We start from the raw sequence: 23744 nt of genomic DNA on the forward strand, positions 1-23744 counted from the left end.
TATCATCGGCGTAGCTTCCTACGAATCCATTTAAGTCCGTGAAAACACGCGGAAAGTACGCCACCTAAAATATATACAAAATTGGGCCTAAAATAGACCCCTGTGCTACACCTGCATTGAGTCTCTTCTGCGGGGATTTATCATTTATGTTTCCGATTCTTGATAAACGAGTAGATAACTAAGATTAAGTCCTTGTTGAAATCCAAGCAGATTAATTTAAAAATAAGCCCCTCAGACCGCCAGACGCGGTCGAAGGCTTTCGCCACGTCTAGCATGAGTAAGGCGACCTTTTGGTGATTATGAGGAGCCGATCCAATGAATTCATTCAGACGGACAAGTTGCTTGGTAGTAGATAGTGATTTTCTAAACCCGAACTGTTCGGGCGGCAGTTTGGCCAAGTAGGGATTCATTCTTCTTAATATAATTCTCTCATAGATTTTTTCTAAACCTGGCAAGAGGCTAATTGGTCTAAAGTCCTCGGGTTTGGTGATGTCTTTACCTGGTTTAGGTAGTAATATGACTTTAGCAACTTTCCATTTTCTGGGAAAGTAGTAGTTCATAATGCACGCATTTAGGATACTGGTGTATTTCGTAACAATACACAAAGGTAGATTTTTGATCGCGATATTCGTAATAGCATCATAACCAGGTGTTTTCTATTTTTTAATTTCTTTATAATATCCTTCACTTCGCCAGGAGTAGTGAAATCAGGTTTACTTCTTGGGCTGTGACTATTAATCCAGTCGTGTATGAAGTATCTTATATCATAAAAAAATGTGATGTCGCAGGGGTCCATGTTTGGCATGAGCTGTTTTTCAAGATGCTCTGTCATTATATTGACTTTGTCCTTATTTGTCACAGCTATTTTAATTAAGACACAATAACACGCCGAATAAATACTAATTCAGAAGTCAAACAACAAAAATCAGCGTTATATTTACAAAATTTTGTAAATATAACGCTGATTTTTGTTGTTTGACTTCTGAATTAGTACAGCTATTTTATTTTATCCGTAAACGGGCTTATTCACTGTACGCCTCGTTTTCAGATTTCTGGCAAACGACCAAAAAGCATTGTTTGGCTCGTTAAAGCTGGCAACTTTGTCATTCCATTTTTCATCCCTAAACTTATAAATGTTATCTTTAATAGTTCTGTTAAGCTTATTGAGTTCTCTTTTGATATTTGGGTCCCAGGCAATGTACCATCTCTTTCTGAGCTTATTTCTCTCTTTGATCTGATCACGAATATACCTTGGGAGCCTTCCTGCGTTCTTATCAGTCGGGAATGATTTCGTATTATTATTGTAAGCAGCCAGAATACTATTCGTGAGAATCTCTATTGCAAGGTCAATGTCACTGCTATTTCTAAGATTGCCAAAATCAGGATGATTTTTTGCTAAGGTACTCATTAAAAAGAGTCCAATCCGTAGATTTTCTGTACTTAGTATCATTAAATAGATTAGTGCCTAATGTGGCAATAATTGGGACGTGGTCAGAGGTGAGCTCTATCTTGACTTCCAGATACAAAGGTATCGACGCAGTAGCAAGAATGACATCCAAAATATCTCCTCTTCTGGAATTGTCTGGTAAATACGTATATTCATTTAGGGCGAAAAAATAAATAGGATAGTTGTTAATGACGTCATAAAGTTGTAAACCATTTTTATTCGATCTACGACAACCCCATTCCACGTTCTTAGCATTTAAATCGCCACCTACAATAGTCTGCTTGCCAGAGGAAAGAATCTCCTGGAGTAAGTTCTCATCAAGCAGGTTGTTAGGCGGGTTATACATAGCGCTGAAATAAACTATCCCATACAGTGGGAGGAGTACAGAAACAGTAACAATTTCGCAGCCCCCCACGTCTAATTTCATTTATGAGACAAGCTTGAAGGGACCTTTTAACAAAAATTGCGACCCCTCCCTCACCTCTGTGACTTAGTCGATCGCACCTGAAACAATTATAATTGGGAATCTTTAAATTATTACTAGGGCAGGCATAAGTCTCTGTAATCAGAGCGATGCCAATATCATAGCTAAGAAGAAAGTTTTGAAGTTCGTGAATTTTATTTAATACGCAGTGCGCATTCCAAATCATGAGCTGAATTGGAGCTCTTTTAAGGTTGTGTTGGCCCATTATTTGAATTATTGTTTGCGTTGTTCTCCTGACTAGTTTGTTTCAACTCTTTGATTTGTTGTGTAAATTGTAAAAAGCCTGCTCCTTTTATCACTGAAACTAACTCAGCTAGGTCACTGGAAATTTTGCGGGCATCATTAATAGTGTCCCAATAAATACCTGTGGCAATTGCTTGTGAGAAAGATTTACCTTCTACAATTGTACTGGAATAAGTTTGCTGCCTCTCAGCTTTTTTCTTTGGAAATTTCCCACACCCCTTATAACTTGGTGAGATTGCCCACAGTTCGCGCACACTGGTGGTTTCTCCTTGTTTCTCCTATGAGGACAATCTTTAATAAAGTGCTCTTCTCCGCATCTTACACATCTTGGTTTATAGCGAAAGCCTGCCTGGGTATGATTAAAACCCTGACAGCGGAAACATTGGATAGGTCCCTGTCTGCCTTTATACTGTACGACATTTATTCTGAGGTCGCAAAGATATTTTTCATAATAAATTGCCTTTGAGGCCTCATTCTTTGCTAACGTCACTAAGTATAAGGGAAGTTTAATAATTTCGCCTTCTTTCCTTCTTGACATCTGTTTAATCTCCAGTACTTTATATTTTAATTCTTCAAGTTCGCTTTTTATTTTCTCTATTTCAGTGCTGAGAAGCAGTGCGCTAGGAAAGTGGGAGAAATACCTTATATACTCCCCTTTTTAAAGGGCGACTGGGGTTTTCAGGGCACCCAATCGCCAAATCCTGGGTGTGGAGAAACCTCATCCAACACCCTTTTAGTTCGGGCGCCACTGTAGAGACATTAAGGATAAGGATAAGGAACGGGGGACGTGGGCACTATGCCTCTACCAACCCTTAAGGCCTAAAGGCAACACTAATTCTGTAGAGACATTAGTTTTTTTTTTTTTTTTTTTTTTTTTTTTTTTTTTTTTTTTTTAAAGCGGGAGAGATGAACAATTAGCAACCGCCTTCGCCGGGAATCGAACCACGGACCTCTGGAATACCGGCCCAGCGTGCAGAACCACTACACCACGAAGGCACGCTAGGAAAGTGGGAGAAATACCTTATAGTTTGTATGATCAATAATTTGGTTCCGTACATGCATATCTGTTTGGCATACTTCTCGAACCTAAACCTTCTACATAGATTCATCTTTGATCGTTTTGCTTTCATCACCTCATGTTTATCAACACGACAATTTGCGTAATGACTCATGTAGAGATGCCTGAAAAAATTTTTTATGCTAGTACTTGAATAATAAAGAGTATGGTAACCTTTAATGTTGACATTACGCTTGGCGATGATTACAGATTTAGGTTAAATGCGCGCTAAGAAATGCTGACGAGGAAAAATTTAATAAAAATTTCTTTCCATATGCTAAATATAGATTTTGTTAATGATACTCATAGGCCAAAAGATTACTTTTAGTGCTTTTAATATCAAGAATAACTGATTTATTATTCATATAAACCCAGAACTAGTGCCAGGGCCGCACCGGGAGGCGTAATAGCAGACCGCACATTGAGTTGAACAATGTTAAGCAAATTTCGCTTACTGCGCATGCACCTTTGGCACGGGGAGAAATATTGGCTACTAAGCAACCCTACGCTAGCTTATTCGTGATCTCCATGGCTGTCGAGTGTGTTCGAGCGATGTTTACAATTGCAATGTTGTGGAACTTTGCTTATTAGTTATTTTAACGTCCATACCGATTGCACTTGCTTATTTTTATAATATATATTTCATTTTAATTTGTCAATAACAGTGCATTTAATATTTGTTAACATATGTTCGTAATAATTCGTTATTTAAATGTAATTTGTTTACATGTTATAATTCAGTAATTTTAAACTGGAGTATCTCGCTTAGTTTGTTAGCGTATATTCGCGCTTTCATTTTCTCATTTCAAAGAATTTATTAACTAGCATTAAGGAATTGTAAAATTTCTTCAGTGTTATTTGCAAGCACTTGTTATATTCCTCAGTGTTTCTTATGTACGAATGGAACGTATGGTAAATTCTGAATTGTTTTTATTGCTTAAAAGTATAATGAATAAATTTTCAACTAATATATCATAAATTTCAGTCTTTTTCTGAACGAAAATTTGTACAGTTCCAAAGGAATGTGCAGAATTTCATAAGTATTATATTTAACATTTTGAATGCAAACACTGCTTGACATTACTTCGCAATAATTTCAGCTTTTCTAGTTGTTTGAGCAGTACAGTAAAAAATAGTATTTTAACAGAGTAATTAATTTACATTTACATTATACTCTACGAAGGTTTAAACGCCAGATTTGTTTACAATCAGATGGCGGTACATCTACCAATACCGTATTTATCTTCTTTTCAAATCGCGCCAACATAGTAATTACGCCAAATTGTTTTCTGGGCATGCGCAGTATGCGACATTCCTTTAACACTGTTCAACTCAATGTGCGGTCTGCCATTACGCCACCGGGAGGCAGAATTTAGGGAAGGCAAAGGGAGGCGCTTTGTAGTAGAATTTAGGACTCACAGAGACTGCACCAGACGGTAAGATATCTAGCGCCCGTCCTCAACAAGCCTTAAGTGTATGTGGGAATCTATTTATTCAGGACTCAGATAAGCCTTAAGCATGTGCAAGAAATAGACATAAATATAATAAATAACTAAACTAATATAATTCAGGCTTAATTGTCTCAGTGCGCGATAGAAGCAAGATAAAATTTAGCGGAACAACTTGTCTTTAGTCGCCAATATCATGATGTACAACGTAATGTGTATTGTGAACGATAGCTAAATTTTATGATGATAGCCGCGAATTTTAAGCGTTTTCGGATATCGTAAACCAGAGGTGAAATTTTCGAATTAACAGATTTTGTAAAGAAATGTGGAGAAGCGGTAATGAATAAAGATGATATAAAAGAAGTTTTTCATTGTGATGACAATGCTCCTCAATCATCAATCAATTAAATATTGGTAATTTGTAGTATGGTAAATTGTAGTATGGCTCTAAATTCCGAAAATACCGAGAGGTTACTGAAAACGAAAAAATTTTGATTGACAAGTTAGTCGGAATTCTCGACACTGCAATTACAGGACTTTAACAATGTAACTGAAGAAAAAAGTCTGTCTCCAGAATTAAAAGAAACTATTAGCACAAAAACGAGGCAACTTAAACAACTTGCATTGAAAGAAATGTTTAAGGAAAGTAAAAAAATAAATATTAAGCTTACTTTTGTGTAAATTTCGGCATCCTTTAGATCATAAATGCTTCATTATTTCATAAATCACAATTCCATATTCTTAATTTTATAATTTCAAATCCCATCTTATTAGATTTAAACTAATGATCTAATATCCGGAAAAATCCCAGATCCGGAATCGCCGAAGTTGCGACGAGTCCGGATCTCGGAATTTCTACTGTAACTGTTTCAGTTGTGCTGAACTGTGTTAGGCTTTTCCTAGGGAGCTATGACCCATTGAAAAATTAATGACCTGTAACTTGTTTTTGATAATTATCCTGAGTTTGTATTAACATATTTTACATAATTATGAATATCTATATATAATTGTGACTATATATGTATGTATTTACATATTAAAAAAAAACTTATTTAAAGATAGTTATTTCAATTTATTACATTGAAGAGACATTAGGTATTTTTTGGAAGCAGGCAAGATGAAAAATATGCAACGCCTTCGCCGGGAATCGAACTGCGGACCTCTCAATTACGCGCTGAGCGTGCAGACCACTACACCACGAATCCTCGCTAAGAAGGCGGGAGAAATACCTTATATACTTCCCCTTTTAAAGGGCCACTGGGTTTTTTTAGGGGACCCAATCGTCAAATCCTGGGTGAGGAAAATCATCATCCAATATCCTTTTTAGTTCGGGCGCCACTGTAGTGACATTAAGATTTTTTTTCGGAAGCAGGCAAGATGAAAAATATGCAACGCCTTCGCCGGAAATCGAACCGTGGACCTCTCAATTACGCGCTGAGCGTGCAGACGACTACAGCATGAAGGCTCGCTAAGAAGGCGGAAGAAATGCCTTATAACATAACAGCATCCCGACTTAATCTGAAATTTGTTAAAGGATAATTTTTGTTTATTTAGTATTTAAAAGTGAATGGCAGAAATTGTATTTCTAAGTCAGTGACAACAGTGGTTAATATTCTAGTATTTTCTCTGTTACATAAGTATTTTTTGGTTCTATGGTCTGTAAAGTGATGTTATTTTGTAAAATAAAATGTATATAGTCAAACTATGTTTTTCCTTATATGCAGAATTCTCTATGTGATAGCAGAGTCCCATGGTTCAGAAGATTTAATTTAATTTAGTATTTAAATGGAAGATGAGTTGGAGGGAATGAAAGTTTATAAAAAAAAATATTTATGAGGAATTACTGTGGATGGATATGTTCTAAAATATGAAAGGAGTAAAATGGCTATGAATGAAAATGAAGTTTGTGATAATGAGAGGTTAAGAAATGTTACTTCATTGAAATTTATTAATGTTATTTTAGCCATCTGATTGCTTTAACATAGCAACAGAAAATGGAAATTTAAGTGATATGCAAGATGTATCTAAAACAGAAAATGGATTAAGAAGATGCAAAGACTCAAAAATATATAATTTCTTCTATAGATAAAGGTCCAGTGAATGCATATATTAAACAGAACTAATTCAAAAGATGCATTGATAAACTATGTTCTATATATGAAAGAGATTCTGATTAACAAACGTATATCATGCTATAAGATTTTTTTATATGAAATATGAATGTAGATCCTATCTTCCACATTACCACATAACATAGGCTTTAAATTACGAAATAAAATTTTCTAATTGTTTACACATTTCATTTTTATGTGATGATATGTAATTGCGTATTGACTCTAGCGTACTGGATTTTTGTTGCATGCTTATATCTACCTCAGATAGATTTTAATGCAGCATATTTAATTCTGCATTTTATTCACATATATCTATTTCCATAATATTATAGACCTTTTATATTTTACAGTAATGTAGGTACTTTTCCTTTCAACAATGACTAAGTTTTAATTAAGAATATGATTTTTGTTATGTCAAAATGCTTTGAGAATTTCATTTGCAGCAGAATGTCTCAGTCAAATTATTTTTATCAAAAAGTCAAATTATTTTGTCTAAGCTTTCCTTCACAAGATAACTAATCTAGAACTATTATTTTCAGATCTTAAAATAGATAACTCATATTTAAATACATTATTACTTTATAGATCACTTGTGATGGTGCCATTATTCCTGAGCACAAAGTCAAAGTACAGTCTCTTCAGTATGAGAAAAAGAAGAAGAAATATAATGTGCTTGCAAATGCTGTTGTACAAAATGCTGTTCAGAAAGATATTGCTTGGAAGAAGAATATGTATAATTATTTGGAAGATATCTCAAACATGGAGATAGTTGAGAAAGTCAAGGTTTGTATATTTGGAAATATTTGGTTTATTTTTTATAATATTTGAATAGGAATCATTCATGTGCATTACTGCTCGCTTTTATGTAAATTTTGTGTTTTTCATGTTTTAAAATGATTTAAGACTTATTCTCTTAATTTAGCCTTGCAATGCATAATAGGGTACTATTCGGTTTTGAGGGCCGTAAAAAAACGCCAAACTATTGTTGATTCCAGTGCTGCCAAAAATAATTGCGGCAACCGTAACGCAAGAAAGGAAGTATAATAGTAAATAACTATCTAAGATTGATGTTTTAATTTAGATGAAATGTTAATTTCGTATAATACTTTTTCATTATTATAATTTATATAAGAAAAGGCTAAAGATAACTGAATGGAAGCATAAGAGTAAATAACTATTTCAGATCATTTTTATAATTTATATAAAAATGCTAAACATAATGGATGTCTGCTTCGCTATTTCGCTACCGAGTTATCGCTAAAGCATAATTTCATCTCATTGATTGTTCAAACATAATTTTCTACAATGAATGATGCCTTTTCTATGAAAAAATTCTCGGTAAAGTGCCGAATCGCCCACTTATTTGTTTGCCGCTTTTTTAAAAACAATTGGATTTTTGTCAATTTTCTTTTACCTTTTAAGTGAAAATAGGTCGATGTGTACATAGATAAAGTCAAGGGTGTGCGCAGTGCCATTTTTGGCAATTCTGGGATTTTTTTTTTAAGTGAAAATAGGTCGATGTGTACATGGATACCGAGTGTGTGCAATTCTTAAAAACGCGTCAAGCAGTGGGTGATTCTGCACTTTACTTAAAATTCTATTGCAGACTTTTCGTCACGGGCAATTCCCAAATTGTTAAATCCATAGGATATCAAAAAATAATTTAAAAATTAGACTAGTATTTCAATGGCGTCTTAAGAAATATAGAACTATATAAACTCACGTAATTTGAAATCAGCGCGTACGCTAGATTTGGAGGGCTGGTAAATGGGCGCGTTTGCTAGATTTGGCGCTTTTGCGCATACATTTTCGCTGCAATTTTTTTACGGTCCTCAAAACGGAATAGTATCTATAAAAGTCCTTGTTTCATCATAGTCGTTAACTTTTAATATGTGAATAAGATAACCAGAGGATTTTCCATTTTTATTCTGGGCTAGAAATGTTATATGAAATTGTAAAAATGTTAATATTAAGGAAGGAAACAGAATATAATGCTGATTTAAAACAATTTTAGGGTCAGCTAAAATTGTTAGTTTCTGAAACTATGTCATGTTCATGTTTCTTAATTAAATATTTCATTATATTAAATGTGATGAGAGATACTTCTCAAGCAATTAAATAGTTAGCTTTAGCCAAACTGCAAGTTGACAAAGGGTTGTATTTTTTACCTGTGACAAAGTTGCTGCGTTAATGAGATAAAAATGCTGTAATTCTTTTACTTAGTTTCACAGTAGTGATGCTGATTTGATAATTCCAATTTAAGAACATAAATGTGATAATTAAAATTATTACAATAAAATAAATATATTAAAATTTGTCAAAACATTTTACCAAATGTATTAATATAAAAAAAGAAAAATCTTTTCTATGTGTACCTTTTTATCTGCTTTCATTGCTTGCTTGATTTACTTTTTGTGTTGCATGGAATTCATGTAAGAGCATACATGAATGTTTTCAAGTCTATTTTGATTGAAATCTTATTTAACTTTAGTTATGTTCATTGTTTACGTTATTCCTTATGTGAATTTTAGCTTAAATTTTATCATACATATATTGCAAAAGAAATAAAAGAAAACTACAAAAACATTGGAAATCAATTTTAGTAATTTATTAAGTTAATATGGTGGTCAAGTTCTAAGTAGCAATCATATAATTTATCTCAGTTTTTCATTATTAAACATATATTTTGTACAGTTTACCATTCAGTTTGCACATAATGTGGTTTCAAAGGTAAGCGCAAAAAATTAATTTTAAGTCATTTGCTGTGCATAAATATCGGGTATTTCGGAGTATATAGAGAATTTGATATATTCTTCTCTAAAATGTATTCAGATATGATGGCTTTCAGACTGTGCTATCACAATGCTAATTATATGCCTTCTATACATGAATGAAGTTTTAGTCTATAATTTATGGCACATCTCATAATTTGGAGGGGGATCATTGTGTGAAGGAAAACTGTTAGCTTTCTTGTGCACTAAAAGTGCATATTCTTCTTGACTATTTTAATTTAGGTTTTAATTTGCTTCTATAGATTGTCCTCATGCATAGAAATAAATCAGCGTTAATGAACTAATTGAAATTAATGTCGAATTAAGATGTTATGTATTTTAGATAGCTTCCAGGAAGAAAAATAGTAAAAAACATTGTAGCACTGCAAAAGCATCTTGGGATGTACTACCAAAGTATGATATCTTTGGATTGTTAAATAGTCAAGAACTTAGAAATAAAGTTCCTCATCTAAGATCAGCACCAGCTATGTGTAGTTGCAATTCAAGGAGTGGACATAAAGTCTCAGAGTTAAAGGTATGTTTGCATGTTTTCCTATGTTCTTAATTATGTGAAAGGTTAGTTCTTATGTTCTTACTTTTTCTGTACCGGAGTGAATTTTAAACTGAAAGTCAAGCATCTTTGTTCACATGAGACACATATTAGGGAGTTATTATAACTTGTTTACGGTTTCCATACTGCATTTTGAGACTATAGACATACTTTCTGCTAAACGAATGCTTTATCATTTACATACTTTTTCATATCATGTTGAAGTTATGGGGACAACCTTGTCACACACTGCCTTCTGGGAAGTAAGTCAGTCAATTTGAGATGGCACCTGAGCACAGACAGAGTCAACTTGCTGAAGATGTAGTTGCAATGTAAATTCTATTGTTGTTGTTCAAATATTTTTTTTTGGGGGGGAATAACACATTATCTGTGGAGGCCACTACTTATCAACTAATTAAGAAATTTTGTAAAACAGGATCATTAACAGATAAGCCACAAAGTAGAATATCCAAGATTTTAACACCACAGGTTAAGAATAATGGCAGTGATGAATACTGTAGCATTGTATTTCTGTTAGAATGATTGTGCAATATATGTCAAAAATTCATATCAGTCATTTTGCAGTTTAATGAGTGTGGGAACTTTTGAGGCTACTTTTGTATGTGCAGCTGCTCAAAAACTGAATAACCTGAAGTGTTTTATATAAAGGGTATATCCCATCTTCTTAAGATTATTTTAAAATATACTGTTGGTGTATTTATGTCAAAAGTAGGGATATTGATCACCTTGAGATATTTAACTCATTTTTCAGATTCAAAACATTTAAAAGTTATATCATTTTAAAATTATATATTAAGTACTTATCACATGTATATAAAACACTTCTGCATGAAACTTTATTATAGCATTCTTACATTGTCTTCTAACTTTCTGGGTTACCTAGAACTGAATTTTCATGTTGTAGATTATTACTGTATATAATTATTTTATCATTATTTTTGTTTCCTTTATAAACATTTAAGTATCTCTGATAAAAATTAATTATGAAATAATAGATAAATAAATACATGCTAGATGAAAATCCTTACTTTACAATATCAAATTTGCTTGAGAAGTTTCATAAAAAATTTCTTTCTCAATCACTTGTACTCTAATAACCTAATTCTCAGTCCACGTGTATTAATAATGAGCTATACACACATGCACAGCCTGTTTGGTGACCAGCTGGGGCCCAATGCGCACATTTCTTTCAGAGCCGTTAATGCTCACTTTTGTGTATTTTGTTAAGGAAAAATACAGAATTACAATATTGTATAATAAATTGAGGTGCTTTCCCCTTCCAAAAAAATAGGTCCCTATATCTCAGCCTTGTGAAAGCAATCTAAACTGAACGAAAGCTGAACGAGTCTGGAAAAGAGTTTCTATGACAGGAGGAAAAGTCTAATGGAAGGTATATATATATATTAAACATGTAAAAATGTTTAATGGCAAAAACAATGAACATAGGAATATTTTTTTAAATAATGCAAATTGTAGATGCAGGTAACTATGTAATTGAAGGTATAAATGTAAGACATATAAAAATATTTAGCTGCGAAAAGAATGAACACGGAGAAAATTTTTTTGAATAAATACAATTTTATATGTGCAAGTATATCAAAAAGGGTACAGCTGAGATTCAGTACTTGAAAGAACCCTTTCATGGCAACCATCTTCTAAAATTCTGAAAATTGTAGAGTCATTAGGTTAATTGGAAGCAGAAAAGAATGAAAAATATGCAACCGCCTTCGCCGGGAATCGAACCACGGACCTCTGGAATACCGGCCCTGCTACCGTTACACCACGAAGGCACGCCAGGAAAGCGGGAGAAATACCTTATAATGGCTTTAGAAATTTCTGACAGCATTTGGATATTATTATTATTGGCCATATTTATTATTCATGTTCTATAGGGAAATTTATCATGTTCCAAGTTCCGACGCAAATTTAGCGTGGATACAAGAACAAAACCTTGAACCGTGCGTCTTGTTCAGCTGCACATTTACACAAAAGGTGATGCAGAAGACTGCTAATAGGGTATTATAATAATAGTGGTAATAAGGCCTTTATGCGTTAAGTCTGCTTGCAATAAGCTATAGGCAGTTGTGTCGCCGTCTGTATTGAGTTAGTGGGCTTCGGAAATCTTGTTAGGACGAAGACCTTTGATTCAAATTAAATGGGCATAATATAGAATATTGATGTACGCAGCATGGTGCTTCCTAAGCAGGTTTAGTCTATGCAGGTCATTAAGTGTAAATTAAACACATTGGCTTGAACATTTAACTGTAATGTGAGAAAATAGTATATACAATACTGTGAAACCTTAACACTTTTGAGAAAAATTAATGTGATTCGCTTAATTTAGTTGAATTAGCCATAACACAATTTTTTATACTTGTTGTATTTTAAAATTGAAAGTTAATAATTATAATTTCTTTTTTTAAATGAATATCTAAATTTTGGTAGCTAATTTGATGCCCTTTCTATTCGTTCACTTAAAGCTAATACCTGAATTGCCTCATCTTTATTCCTACTGTTCTTCCTTGAATTATGTTAATGTCCCAATACAGTTCTTACATGATGGTCCCACGAATTTTATATTTAGTTACATATGAACAAGAATATTATGACAGGAAAAAAATATTTGCAAGTTTTATGCATTTAACAAAATCTTGTAATTTAAAATTATGTTTTATATAATTTATTTTATCCTTTTTTTACTTTCTTTAATGGGGCAAAGTAATAAAGAAAGAAAATCATCGTATCTAATCATAGAAATAATATTGCATGAACGTCACTCCTAATCAGTATAGCAGTGACGTTCATGCAATATTATTTCTTCTTTCAGTGTCTTATGATATATCCGATGGTCTAAAATTTCTGTTTGATTTAGAAATCCGATATCATTATCACATAAAATTGTGGGAATGTTAGCAATTAATGATTAAATATTTTATTCTAAAATCATCATTGTTAGCAACAATATGACTAAAAAAAATTAATAATTTCTGCAAAATTGCCTAAATTTAATACATTAATTTAGAGATTCCGAAGAAAACGTCATTTAGAAAATTATTTTATAAATTCGGTGAAAATATCGAAATTTTCTGTTTGGTCGTTACGAAAGTATATGAGAGAAAAATTCAGCATTAACATAAAAACGTATGTTTAATTCAAGAAAACTGGCTTTGAAAACGGGTAAAAAAATTAATTTGAAGATTTGAGGTAATAAACAGTGAAATCACACTAAATGAATTCGATTAAAGAAAAAAATAAACTCTGCATAGCAACGAAGAATGTTTTGTTAAGCCGTACACAAGCATGTTATTTCTGAAATACATTGCATTGTTGTGTGTTGTTTGCTTACATCCTTGTGAATAAAAAGTTAAACTTGAAACTCAGGTGATAAATTCTATTTTTCACATGAATATCAGAATAAAATTAAATTAATTTTTTTATATTATTTTAAAACCTAATCGCTGTTTCTGTTGTAATTTTTTCAGCTCCGCTTTCATCGCATTTTGGAGAAACATTTGCGCTGAAATGGCAGATTTCGTAGTCAATGGATTTTAATGCAAATGTATAATCGACTTTTACTCAAGAACGTAAGAAAATTGGCTTTTAAAAGAAATGCTGAGAAGCATGTATGTAAATTTATCAAAAGCCGCTCAACCGGTATAGTGATTAGCGTCGCTGATGGCCGGGTTTGAATCTATGAAATGTGCATTCCTGGATATTGAAATTTTTAAATGAACATGGAATAGTTAAAAAAAAAAGGCAAACGAGTTTTGAAAAATTGCTTCGCTTAAAATATTCTTCTTCCTGTTCCATCCAAAATGGAAACAGCGAAATTCTGAGGTTATCAGTTCGTTCGAAAAATAAAAATATGGGCGGAAAATTCACAAAAATTCGTTTCAGTATTAAATAAGAAATATCTAAATCGAATTTTGAAAAATCTACTTCTAGTGCTCATCTTCTGTGTCCGGATGGCATGTAGAAGGTAACGAAAATTTTTTTTGCCGTATTTTGACGTTCCATTTGCCGGATACTCTCAAAGAGAAAACGAAGTGACTCACGCGCTGGAAAAGCGATGGAAGACAGTGTGATCATTGACCTACACCATTATACGCTCGTTGTGCACGCAGAGTAATCACAATTCGTTCAGCGTTGAAGAGAAATGGATTTATGAAAGCAGCTTGTTTGCTGAGTTACTTTAATCTGGGCCTGTCAGCCGCCGCATCAAGTCGTCTAATATGTCAGTCATTTGCGGAGAATGCCGTGAACGAATACAACGCCATTGGTTTCAAAAACTTTCATTAAGGGTGACAGCACTCAAACTTGTGACGAACTCGGCAAACACTTCCAGATTTCGAGGAAATAGTCAAACTTCACCTGGACTGCATAGGAAAGTTGTACAACTTGAGCAAGTGGATACCCCACACACTGTCATTAGCCAATAAGGAACAAAGAGTGACAAAATATTTGTCGTCGTGACGAAAATTTGGTCCAATATGACACTCCCAGACATACCGGACACTAGTTGTTACCACATAATCGTATGCACCCGTAGACCCACGCAAAATCGTGCTGGTGTTGACTAGTCGTCAAGTGGTGTATTACGAGCTACTACCGTCAGGCCATGTCTTCACCACGGACCTGTAGTTGCAGCATTTGCAAGGGGTGGAACATGTACTGCAGCAGCAGGTGCCAGCGTTGGTTAATTGCAAAAGTGGGACATCCGTCTACGATGATGCAAGACAACAAGTGGCCAGGACGAAGGGATACCATTCTGCGATTTAGCTAGGAGACATGTGTAGTCTCTGATCCTGAAAGAAAATACACTAGTCATACTCATTACGTCGGAATTGAGAATGTCTTCTGGCACCGCAAATAGTGCAACATTTTTGTAACTTAACGAGCCTTCAGTGTAGCACGATAATACAGCCCAGTCTCATCAGCATTGTAGATATCATTTGCTGAAAAATTTTCAAGAAGCTCGGACAGTTTTGTTGATTTCCATTCTTCAGCATTTGAACTATCAGCACTTTCTTTCTCGCCATGTGCTTTCTTGAATTTTATGTCATGTCTAGATTTCCATCGAGACAACCAACCTTCCGTAGCTTTAGTGTCATCGTGGCCCAGCTTTTTAGCGAGTTCTTCTGCTTTGCATTTTAACATTGGGCCGCTTACTCGCACAGATCATCCAGTAACAATGGCAAACCATTCATTAAGGGCCTCATCGACATCTGAGTCCTTGCCTTCACGCTTCCGTTTTTTGGAAGTTCCTCCTCGTCCTTCACATTGTGCCCATTGTTCTCGCAGCTCATTTCTCTTGTTTTATCAAGCGCGATATTGTAGTTTTTGCCAATCCGGTTATTTCCACCAACCGATGCTGACTAGTGTTTCGTGGTTGTTGCTTGCTCTTATCCAGGAAACCAATTTTCAGCTAACGTCAAGTCCCGTCGTGACGTTTGAAGTCTAGTAGTCTAGTCCCGTCGTGACGTGAAGTCTTTTTTTGACAAGGGAGACAAGACACGTGCACAGTTCACTGACTAAAGTGGTGTGAAGAAACCTTGGTGTTTCGGGTTCAAGATGTTGAGGTCAAGAGGGAGATAAAATGCTCGCCATTCAAAGCTTTGGCACTAAAATCATTCCAAAAAGGTGAAGAAATGGTAGCTTTCTCGTGTAAATTTTAATCATGATCGACAGGCGGGAATTCCTTTCAGCTGCAGGCGGACACTCTATTGTTCATGTCCTCGAAACTCGGAGACGCAGGTCAAAGAAAGGTTAAAAAAAATGATGCGCGTGTTCACCTCCCACCGGTTTTGCTTTTGTCATACACTTTAAGGAATTCCTGACCTTTGATAAAGCAATTTCCTGGGGAGCCGCAATTACAGATCCTCCCATATGTCGCATACCACGTGTATATCCGCTGTACGCACGCGGCCGACTTGTGGCTTCTGTTTCTTATTCGCTCTCACGTTTTTTGGTCCGATTAAACGGAATTTTGGTCCAAATAAGCGAATAATATTAGGCTTATGTACATAGGATTTGTTTCGGTTTTTTAGGATTTGGTCCGAAAAAGCGGCTGGTTCAAGTAACCGGATTCGACTGTATTAGCATTCTTTAGTAAAGAAGTGCTCTTGAGCGGTACTCGTAGAGATTCAAACATTGCTGTGAAGGAAGTGCATTTTTGCTTGTATTGGCAAAGAGGTGCTGTTTTCTTATTTACAGTTTTATCTCCTTATTTTCAAATCGACATGTTTTACATTTATCGTCACTAAACTCATTTGTCTGTTTAATGTAAGTTATGCGTCTTTTTCTTGGGGGAGGGATAGATTCTTTTCATTGGAAATGTTGGATTTTCATCTTTATCTTTCATGAAATATTTGTAAAATATTAGATAATGTAGTAAGTTTCTAATTATCCGTAGTCGAAGTACTTTGTTCATTTAATATTAATTGTTGTTAATTTGTATGTTTGTTTTTTTATTTTTGTTTATTTATTGTTTTGTATATTTAATTTATATGTTTGTTTTTTGTATTTTGTACTACTAATAAGTTGCGAGTCATTTTCAATGCTTCAGCTAAAACATCATCGGGACTTTCATTAAATGTCCTTTTGATGGTTGGGCCAAGAGTTCAGCAAGAGCTACGTAGGTTATTCGGAAGGTAAGGTCCGAGTCTTACAAAACAAACCATCACAGATTTTTTTTTTATTTAATTTTTTACGTTTCTGATAGTTTCTACATAGTTTCCATATTTGTTTAAGCATTTGTCATAACGTTCTACAAGCTTTTGTATGCGTAAGTTATAGACGTCTGCACCTGTGAGGATAACCAGTCTTGAACTGCTTTTACCTCGTCATCTGTGGCGAAGCGCTTGCCGCTGAGAAACGACTATAGGTAGCGTAACAAGTGAAAATCACTCGGTGGCAAGTCTGGACTGTACAGTGGGTTGTCAATCTGCTCCTATCCAAAGATCTGATTAGATTCTGGATTTTGGGTCTGGCATTCTCATGTAGCAACAAAAGTCTAGACGTCAAAAGGCTACATCGCGTATTCTGTATTGCACGTCTAATTTTAGTCGGGGTAGCGCAGAAAGCCGCTGCATTTATTGTTGTCCCTTGCTGCATAAACTCAACTAACCCGATTCCATGTCTGTCCCAAAACACGGTTGTCATAACCTTGCATGTAACAGACTTCAGTATTGGCACATAGCCAACTCGTAATATTTGTTTCATTAATTAAAAATGAAAAATATTTGTAGTTCAATGAATTTATGGTGATGTTACTAGAGTTTGGTTTCAAAGTATGAAAACTTCCTGAGAAACATATTTTGAAATTAAGTATTTCGATCAATTTTTGTCGTATAAAAGCCAAACATTTTGTGTTTTAATTTTTATAATGAGTTAATTTTTCTGAATTTAAATGTAGGGACCGGTAGCACGTATAAAAATTTAGCTCTCCTAATTATTGCAAAACTGTTTTCTTTAAATTAAAAAATCTGATGTGTACACCACATGACTTCCTTGTACGGAATATAAAATTATACGCATTTTTCTTGCATTTCATTTAAACTTATTGGATTGAATTAAGTCTACTTCGCCGACAGCGCACAAACCACAATAGAATAAATGCATTCTTTAAAATTCACTCTAGTATTTGTTTACCATAGCGACGTTCTGGCGCTAGATTCACTTAAAAATTATTACTGTAACTAAATTTGTATTACTGTTAGTTTGCGCGCAGTGCTTCAGTACAAATTTTAAAGTTTCGGAAAATACAGTTAGTTTTTTCTTTATAAAACAAATTCTTATACACTATTAAGTAAAATAAATCAAGAAAGATAATCATCTATGTATAAAGATGACACACTGAAAATTTCATATATGTATGTCAAAAACAATTTGACTTATTAAAACTCGAAAATCAGCTGAAATTCTCACTTTTTGTGTTGCGCAAAACTGATGACTCCCCTTCAGTATTATATTTCGTTCACATTATAACTCATAATGCACAAAATTTATATCATTTAAAGAACATAATTATCTAATCGTTGCCACATGTTCTATTCAAATACTATAATAAAGCTAGAATGATGTATAAAAGAAATTAAGAAAAAAAAAAAGAGAGAGAGAGAAACAGTTTTTCACAGATGATTGAGTATTTCTCATTTAATTAATTCAGTTCTCCCTTCGCGAGAAGGCAAAAATTCATAAAAACTCAAAATATCTATATTAAAAATTACGAAGTAAATCTCAAACACTTATTTCCTTGAAAAAATTCCAGAAAGAATTAAGCATGATTTAATTGGCAATAATAAATGAATGCGTTATCTTTGTTGTTGCGAAGCTAAGTTTCTCTAGATTGGCAAGAAAATCCACTAGTCTCCTGTTTCAAATGTAAACATCAATGGCCGCCATTAAAAACAGGCTTAGCGGCAATTAAACAACTTTCAAATTGCTGATAATTCTAAAAATATTGCACACAGATTTACTAAAGGCATAAAATCCTTAACCGGAAGATAAAAACAACATAATTCAATCATTTTTAAAGCAAAAAATGTACAATTTACAAACATATAAGAGTAAAGAAACTGAGATTACTGACCCGGGTAACAGAGTGGATATATATATAAATATATTTATATACGTTTGGTGCAGCCGATTGCAACCAAAATACGAGGTGCACATCTACATGTTATAGCAGTCCTATATACAAAATTTCAACGTTCTGAGGCTACTCGTTTTTGAGTTATGCGAGATACGTACGTACGTACGTTCGTACAGACGCCACGAAAAATTCTCTTCAGAATTAATTTTAAAGCAGTTTTATAATTTTTTGAAGGAAAAGAGTATTTTATTCTGTCCTTACGTACAAATATCACGCAAAATCATCGTTAAATTGCATTCGATAGCGGTCAAAATGGATATTTTCGTTTAAATATGCTGCCTGAAACTTTTCGCGATTACAATACTTCCTTTTTACTTCGTACAAGGAAGTAAAAAATGCCGAAATATGAATATTTGTGTTATTTAAAACATTTCTGTAACGACAGTTGTGAAAATAAGAGCCGGTTAAAGTATTTGTGGACACGGTGTATGTATCATTTACAAAGGTAATGAAAAACAGCTTCATATCCCGTTTCTAATTCCTTGTTATTTTCGCTGTACTGTTCATGTTTTTTAGCAATGTTTTATTCAGCGTCTTTGTAAATCAGTTAATCCTTTTAAACTGCATTTTCAGTTGTATTAATCTGACGGAAGTAGCTTCATATTCCTTGTTTTCATAGGATTATTGATGTTTCTGTAAAGCTCTTTCTGCTTTCTGCAGTTCAAAAACATTAGTAAAACAAAAACTGATTATTGAAATATTGCTATATCAAAATGTTTCTTTTGACATGAGCTGATTTTGGAAAGATGAAAGAAATGCTTAGGAGCTGTATAATGAGAACAAATACGATGATTTTAATAGGCCCAAACTCAAAACAGTTCATAAAATGATACTACATTCCTTATTTGTAGAAATGCTTTTAGGCATGTATGGTGTAATTTTTCCTCATATCTTTTGAAACTGAGTTTTGATCTTGGTGAGTAGTTTCAAATAAGAGAGATTACATATCCGTAACTGTTTTATGTCTTTAGCCTGGGAAATATGCTGCTACTTAAAACGTGATTGGAAACTACAGATATTCCTGGTATCTTTTCTGAATAATGATAAACTTCTTTACTTCATTCTTTCAATAGCTAGTGTAATAGTTACCTTTTTGCTAGAACTACTGCAAAATCAAATTTTAAACAGGAAATCTGTTATTTTTATAAAAACAAATTTTCTAGCTTTTTTTTTATTTTTAGTGTATGAGGAATTTCAATAGCAAAAGAAATATTGTTATTTTGTCTTTTAATTATTTACATCTTTCCAGCGATTTATAATCAACAAACATTTATTTCAGAGAAGTTCATCTGCAAAAACATTTTCACCATATGTTGTTCCGTTACGTAATGGATCATCGAAACACCAAACATGGCATACACTACATCAGTTTGTACATTCAGGCAAAAGAAAAAAGAAATGCAAAAGAAAGAAAATTTTTAACAACACAGTTGATAGCAAGGCAATAAAAGTATGTCATTCTGAATTAAATTTTCATTTGTTATAATGAATTAAATAAATTTGGTTATTTTAAGTTATAATAAATTGGACTACATATATTTGCTTTTTATTTCTAAAGCAAATATATGTATTTGCAAACTATTTTATTTAAATATTGTAATATTAAATTATATTCCATCTATTTAAACCATGTTTTATCTATTTAAATTTCTATTATTTACTCTATTAAAACCATATTTTTAATTTTTGTTTTTCAATAAATGAGTTTCTCATTTGATTCAGATTTAATTATTAAACTGTAAAAAATAATTTTCTTGCATAAAGAAATAATTGTTAAAATGAGGTGTTTTTTTTATTCATATTGTAATGCATTTCAAAATTATTTCTTTTTATTAACATTTAAAAGAAATCATTGGAGTGTATTGTGTTCCCTTTTGTTTTGCTTAGGCCTTTGACCAATAGAATGCCAGTGTTATTATGTCATTTGTTACTATGTATACTTGTTGTCATTTGTTACCGTATATGCTCAATAATCTAGGGCTTGTGTAGGCCTTAGATTATTGAGCTGATTATAGATATCTTTAAGAGATAGAGAAGTCTTTCTTCCTTAAGAGAAATATTTGTGGTGTAATTATATTAAAACGCTTACAAGAACTGCTAGCAAGTACAATGCAATGAATTTGTTGTGAAGATTATGATTCTTTTGTCAATAATTCTGACTATAAAGAACTTCTGAAAATTATCTTCATTGGGTGTTACTTAAAACTTATCTGTTGTCACTTGTGTAACTGAGATCCTTAAAAACCTGAAAACAACTTTCAGAAACTTTATTGCATTTATTATTTATTGTAAACACTAGCCTTTGTTATTTGATCATCAAATTGTTGGTTTCTTTTTAGAAAAATTTGCTCTAACATATTTATTTCCCACTGTTATTATACATATACCACATTTTTTTGCTCATAACTTTAAAACACATTAAAATATATTTTACATTGCATCAGAGTGCATTAGTCAGTGGAACTGCTATAAATTAATTATAGTTGCCATCATATGTATGTTTAATAAGTATATATAACTTACAATCAGGTTAAAATAATACACTGAGTATGCTTATTGGAGAAGTCCAACAACAAGAATCAGCATAATATTTGTAAATTTTGCACAGCTAGTTTTGATGCTTTAACTACAGAAACAACTTTCTCGGCTGCCTAAGTGCAAATGAAGGACATAAAATATGGTGATAAGATAAGATAACAATGGTAGACAGAAGTTAAGCTACTGGCCCCATCTATTGGTGAAGCAAGAAAACTAAAACATAATTTCCTTAAAGGCTGAAGGTAAAGATGGATTGAAATTAGGGTAATTAACTGGAAGAAAAAGATTTTTTTTTAATGTGAAATGCCTCTAGAAACTCTATTTCACCAATGGAAGCTTTTTTTAATAATTTTAATTTCTGAAAATTGGAAAGTTTAATTTTCGGGCCAACATTGCTGGGCAACAGATTATTTTTGTGTTTCCTTTCAACTAACATATGCATCATGTTCATTTCCTGTAAACATTTTATCCATACTGTTAGCATTTCAGTTTGCACTAGTGAATTCTTGCATCCAATGTAATGCTAGTTGCCTCTGAAGTAACTCTCTGCTCAGTGTTTCCTGTGGAGAAAATTTACTCTGTTAATTCATATAAATGCATTGTGAAATGTGGTTGTTTCTGCTTGAAAATACTTGAATTTCTGTTTGTGGTTGTTTCTGTTTGCTTTTGATTTCGTTTAATCTGTTTGTGGTTGTTTCTGTTTGCCTTTGATTCGTTTAGTCTGAAGTTCTCTTTATGGAAAACTTGACGATTTCATAGAGTAATGAAGCTTGCACCTAAGCTTCCTTCCAGTTTTACCTTCATTACTATATCATTCTGTTAACTTTTGGATTCAAAAGGATCTTTACACAATTTAACTCTCTGACTTTAATCTGGGTGTATGCTTAGCTTTTGAATCTCCTTTCCAATTTTCATAGTTATCTGTATTCTCCATAGTAGGAAAGTCTACAATTTTAATCCCAAGAAAAATCTTTGTGCTCTTCCATAATCAGGTAATTTATCTCAATTCCACTTCCTTTTCTAAATTTAGTGGAATATATAGATCTTTCAGTTTGCAACAGTTTAGTGAGAACCTCGCTGTTCCAGCACGATTTCGTCAGACGGGAACTCTATGTAATATTAACATTACAATTACTCTAAAATATAATTCTTTGAGCCGTCTTCCAATTTATAATCATGAGTTTTTTCAAATTATTAGTTCATTTATTATGTTGGTCACTTACCTTTAGATGGTAAGCCCGTAAGAGTTCCTGCCTATGTCAAAGCTCAGATATGAAAGTGTGTCTATACTTGAAATCTAACGTTCCCTTTGTTGCAAACTTGTGTTCATCATAAGACTTAATTATTTTTAGGAAAAAATATTGTGTTTATTTTCTTTTTTTTAAACTAAAACGTGTAGTTCAATTTATGGATGAATGTGGAAAGCTTTTTTTGTCCTTCTTTCTATTTTATTTTGGTGTCTGCTAGAGCTTAATTTCTAGAATTAGATGTACTGGAGCTTTATGAAAGGCCGTCAGGAAAAATTAACAAAAATAAATAAATAAAATAACTTAGGAAATAATTAATAATTAAATAAAATATGGAAAATTAATAAAAATTATTAAACTAATAAGTTGTTAAGTAAGTAAGTGTAACACTATACCTCTGTAAAAGCCAAGGCTGTATGTGTCGCCCTGGAATCCTTATGGCCTGTCCCAGTAGCCATGTCTCTTTCTATTGTTATGTGGCGATGCGATGCGTGAAATCCTGACATGAAATATAGCTATCGAACCCAATAATGGGAGTATCCAGCAAAGTGTTCCAGACAGCACTCATTATAGTGCAATGCATGGAATTGAAGCCATGACAAAGTAGACCCAAAATGACTCATCAGTTATCGTTTCAAAGTGTTTCACCTATTATCCATGCATGCAGTAGTTCTCAATATCCTCCCAAACTAATAACAATGTCAAAATGTTACATTATTTAGGAATAGGGTATTAAAATCTGTGTCTTTGAGATAATTTGATAATCAGCTAAATGATGGCCTGAGACAACTTACAAAAAAATAAAACACACCATAACTAAAATAGATGTGTTTTGTCATCATGTCATGTTCGATCAGCACGCGACTGTCCTCGTGTCCTTCGAATTCTTGAAAATTTAAACTTGATGACTTGAAAGTTTAAAGTATTTATTTTGTTGTTTTACTTCAAAGTTGTTTGTTGTGTCCAATGACAACCATCTATCGTACTGTACATTTTTAGTTCTTAATATGAATATGATTGCTGAGTTAATATTTAGTTTATTTTTAGATTAAGCCTTATTAATAAATGAAATAAACAAATGCAGTCTTACGAACTTTTTTAAAGAAAAAAAATGTTGACTATTCTGCTTCCGCTGATGTTAGTTCCAGCATAGTAAGTAACTGATAAAATT

The 23744-nt window shown here is 33.1% G+C and overlaps 1 protein-coding gene across 2 annotated transcripts in view; it reads left to right on the plus strand.

Annotated features, from left to right (window-relative positions):
- LOC118195288 (glutamate rich 3-like) overlaps positions 1 to 23744 on the plus strand; it is a 97978-nt gene that overhangs the window by 11468 nt on the left and 62766 nt on the right. For both annotated transcript variants that reach the window (XM_085807382.1, XM_085807383.1), the window contains exons 3-5: positions 7379 to 7576; positions 9908 to 10099; positions 20068 to 20238. In XM_085807382.1, coding sequence (XP_085663508.1) covers positions 7379 to 7576; positions 9908 to 10099; positions 20068 to 20238 — 561 coding nt within the window. The remainder of the gene's footprint in view (positions 1 to 7378; positions 7577 to 9907; positions 10100 to 20067; positions 20239 to 23744) is intronic.

The sequence above is a fragment of the Stegodyphus dumicola genome, chromosome X1 (genome assembly GCF_044657685.1).
Source record: "Stegodyphus dumicola isolate Sdum_Otavi_A_Nest chromosome X1, ASM4465768v1".
NCBI classification, from domain to species: Eukaryota; Metazoa; Arthropoda; class Arachnida; order Araneae; family Eresidae; genus Stegodyphus; species Stegodyphus dumicola.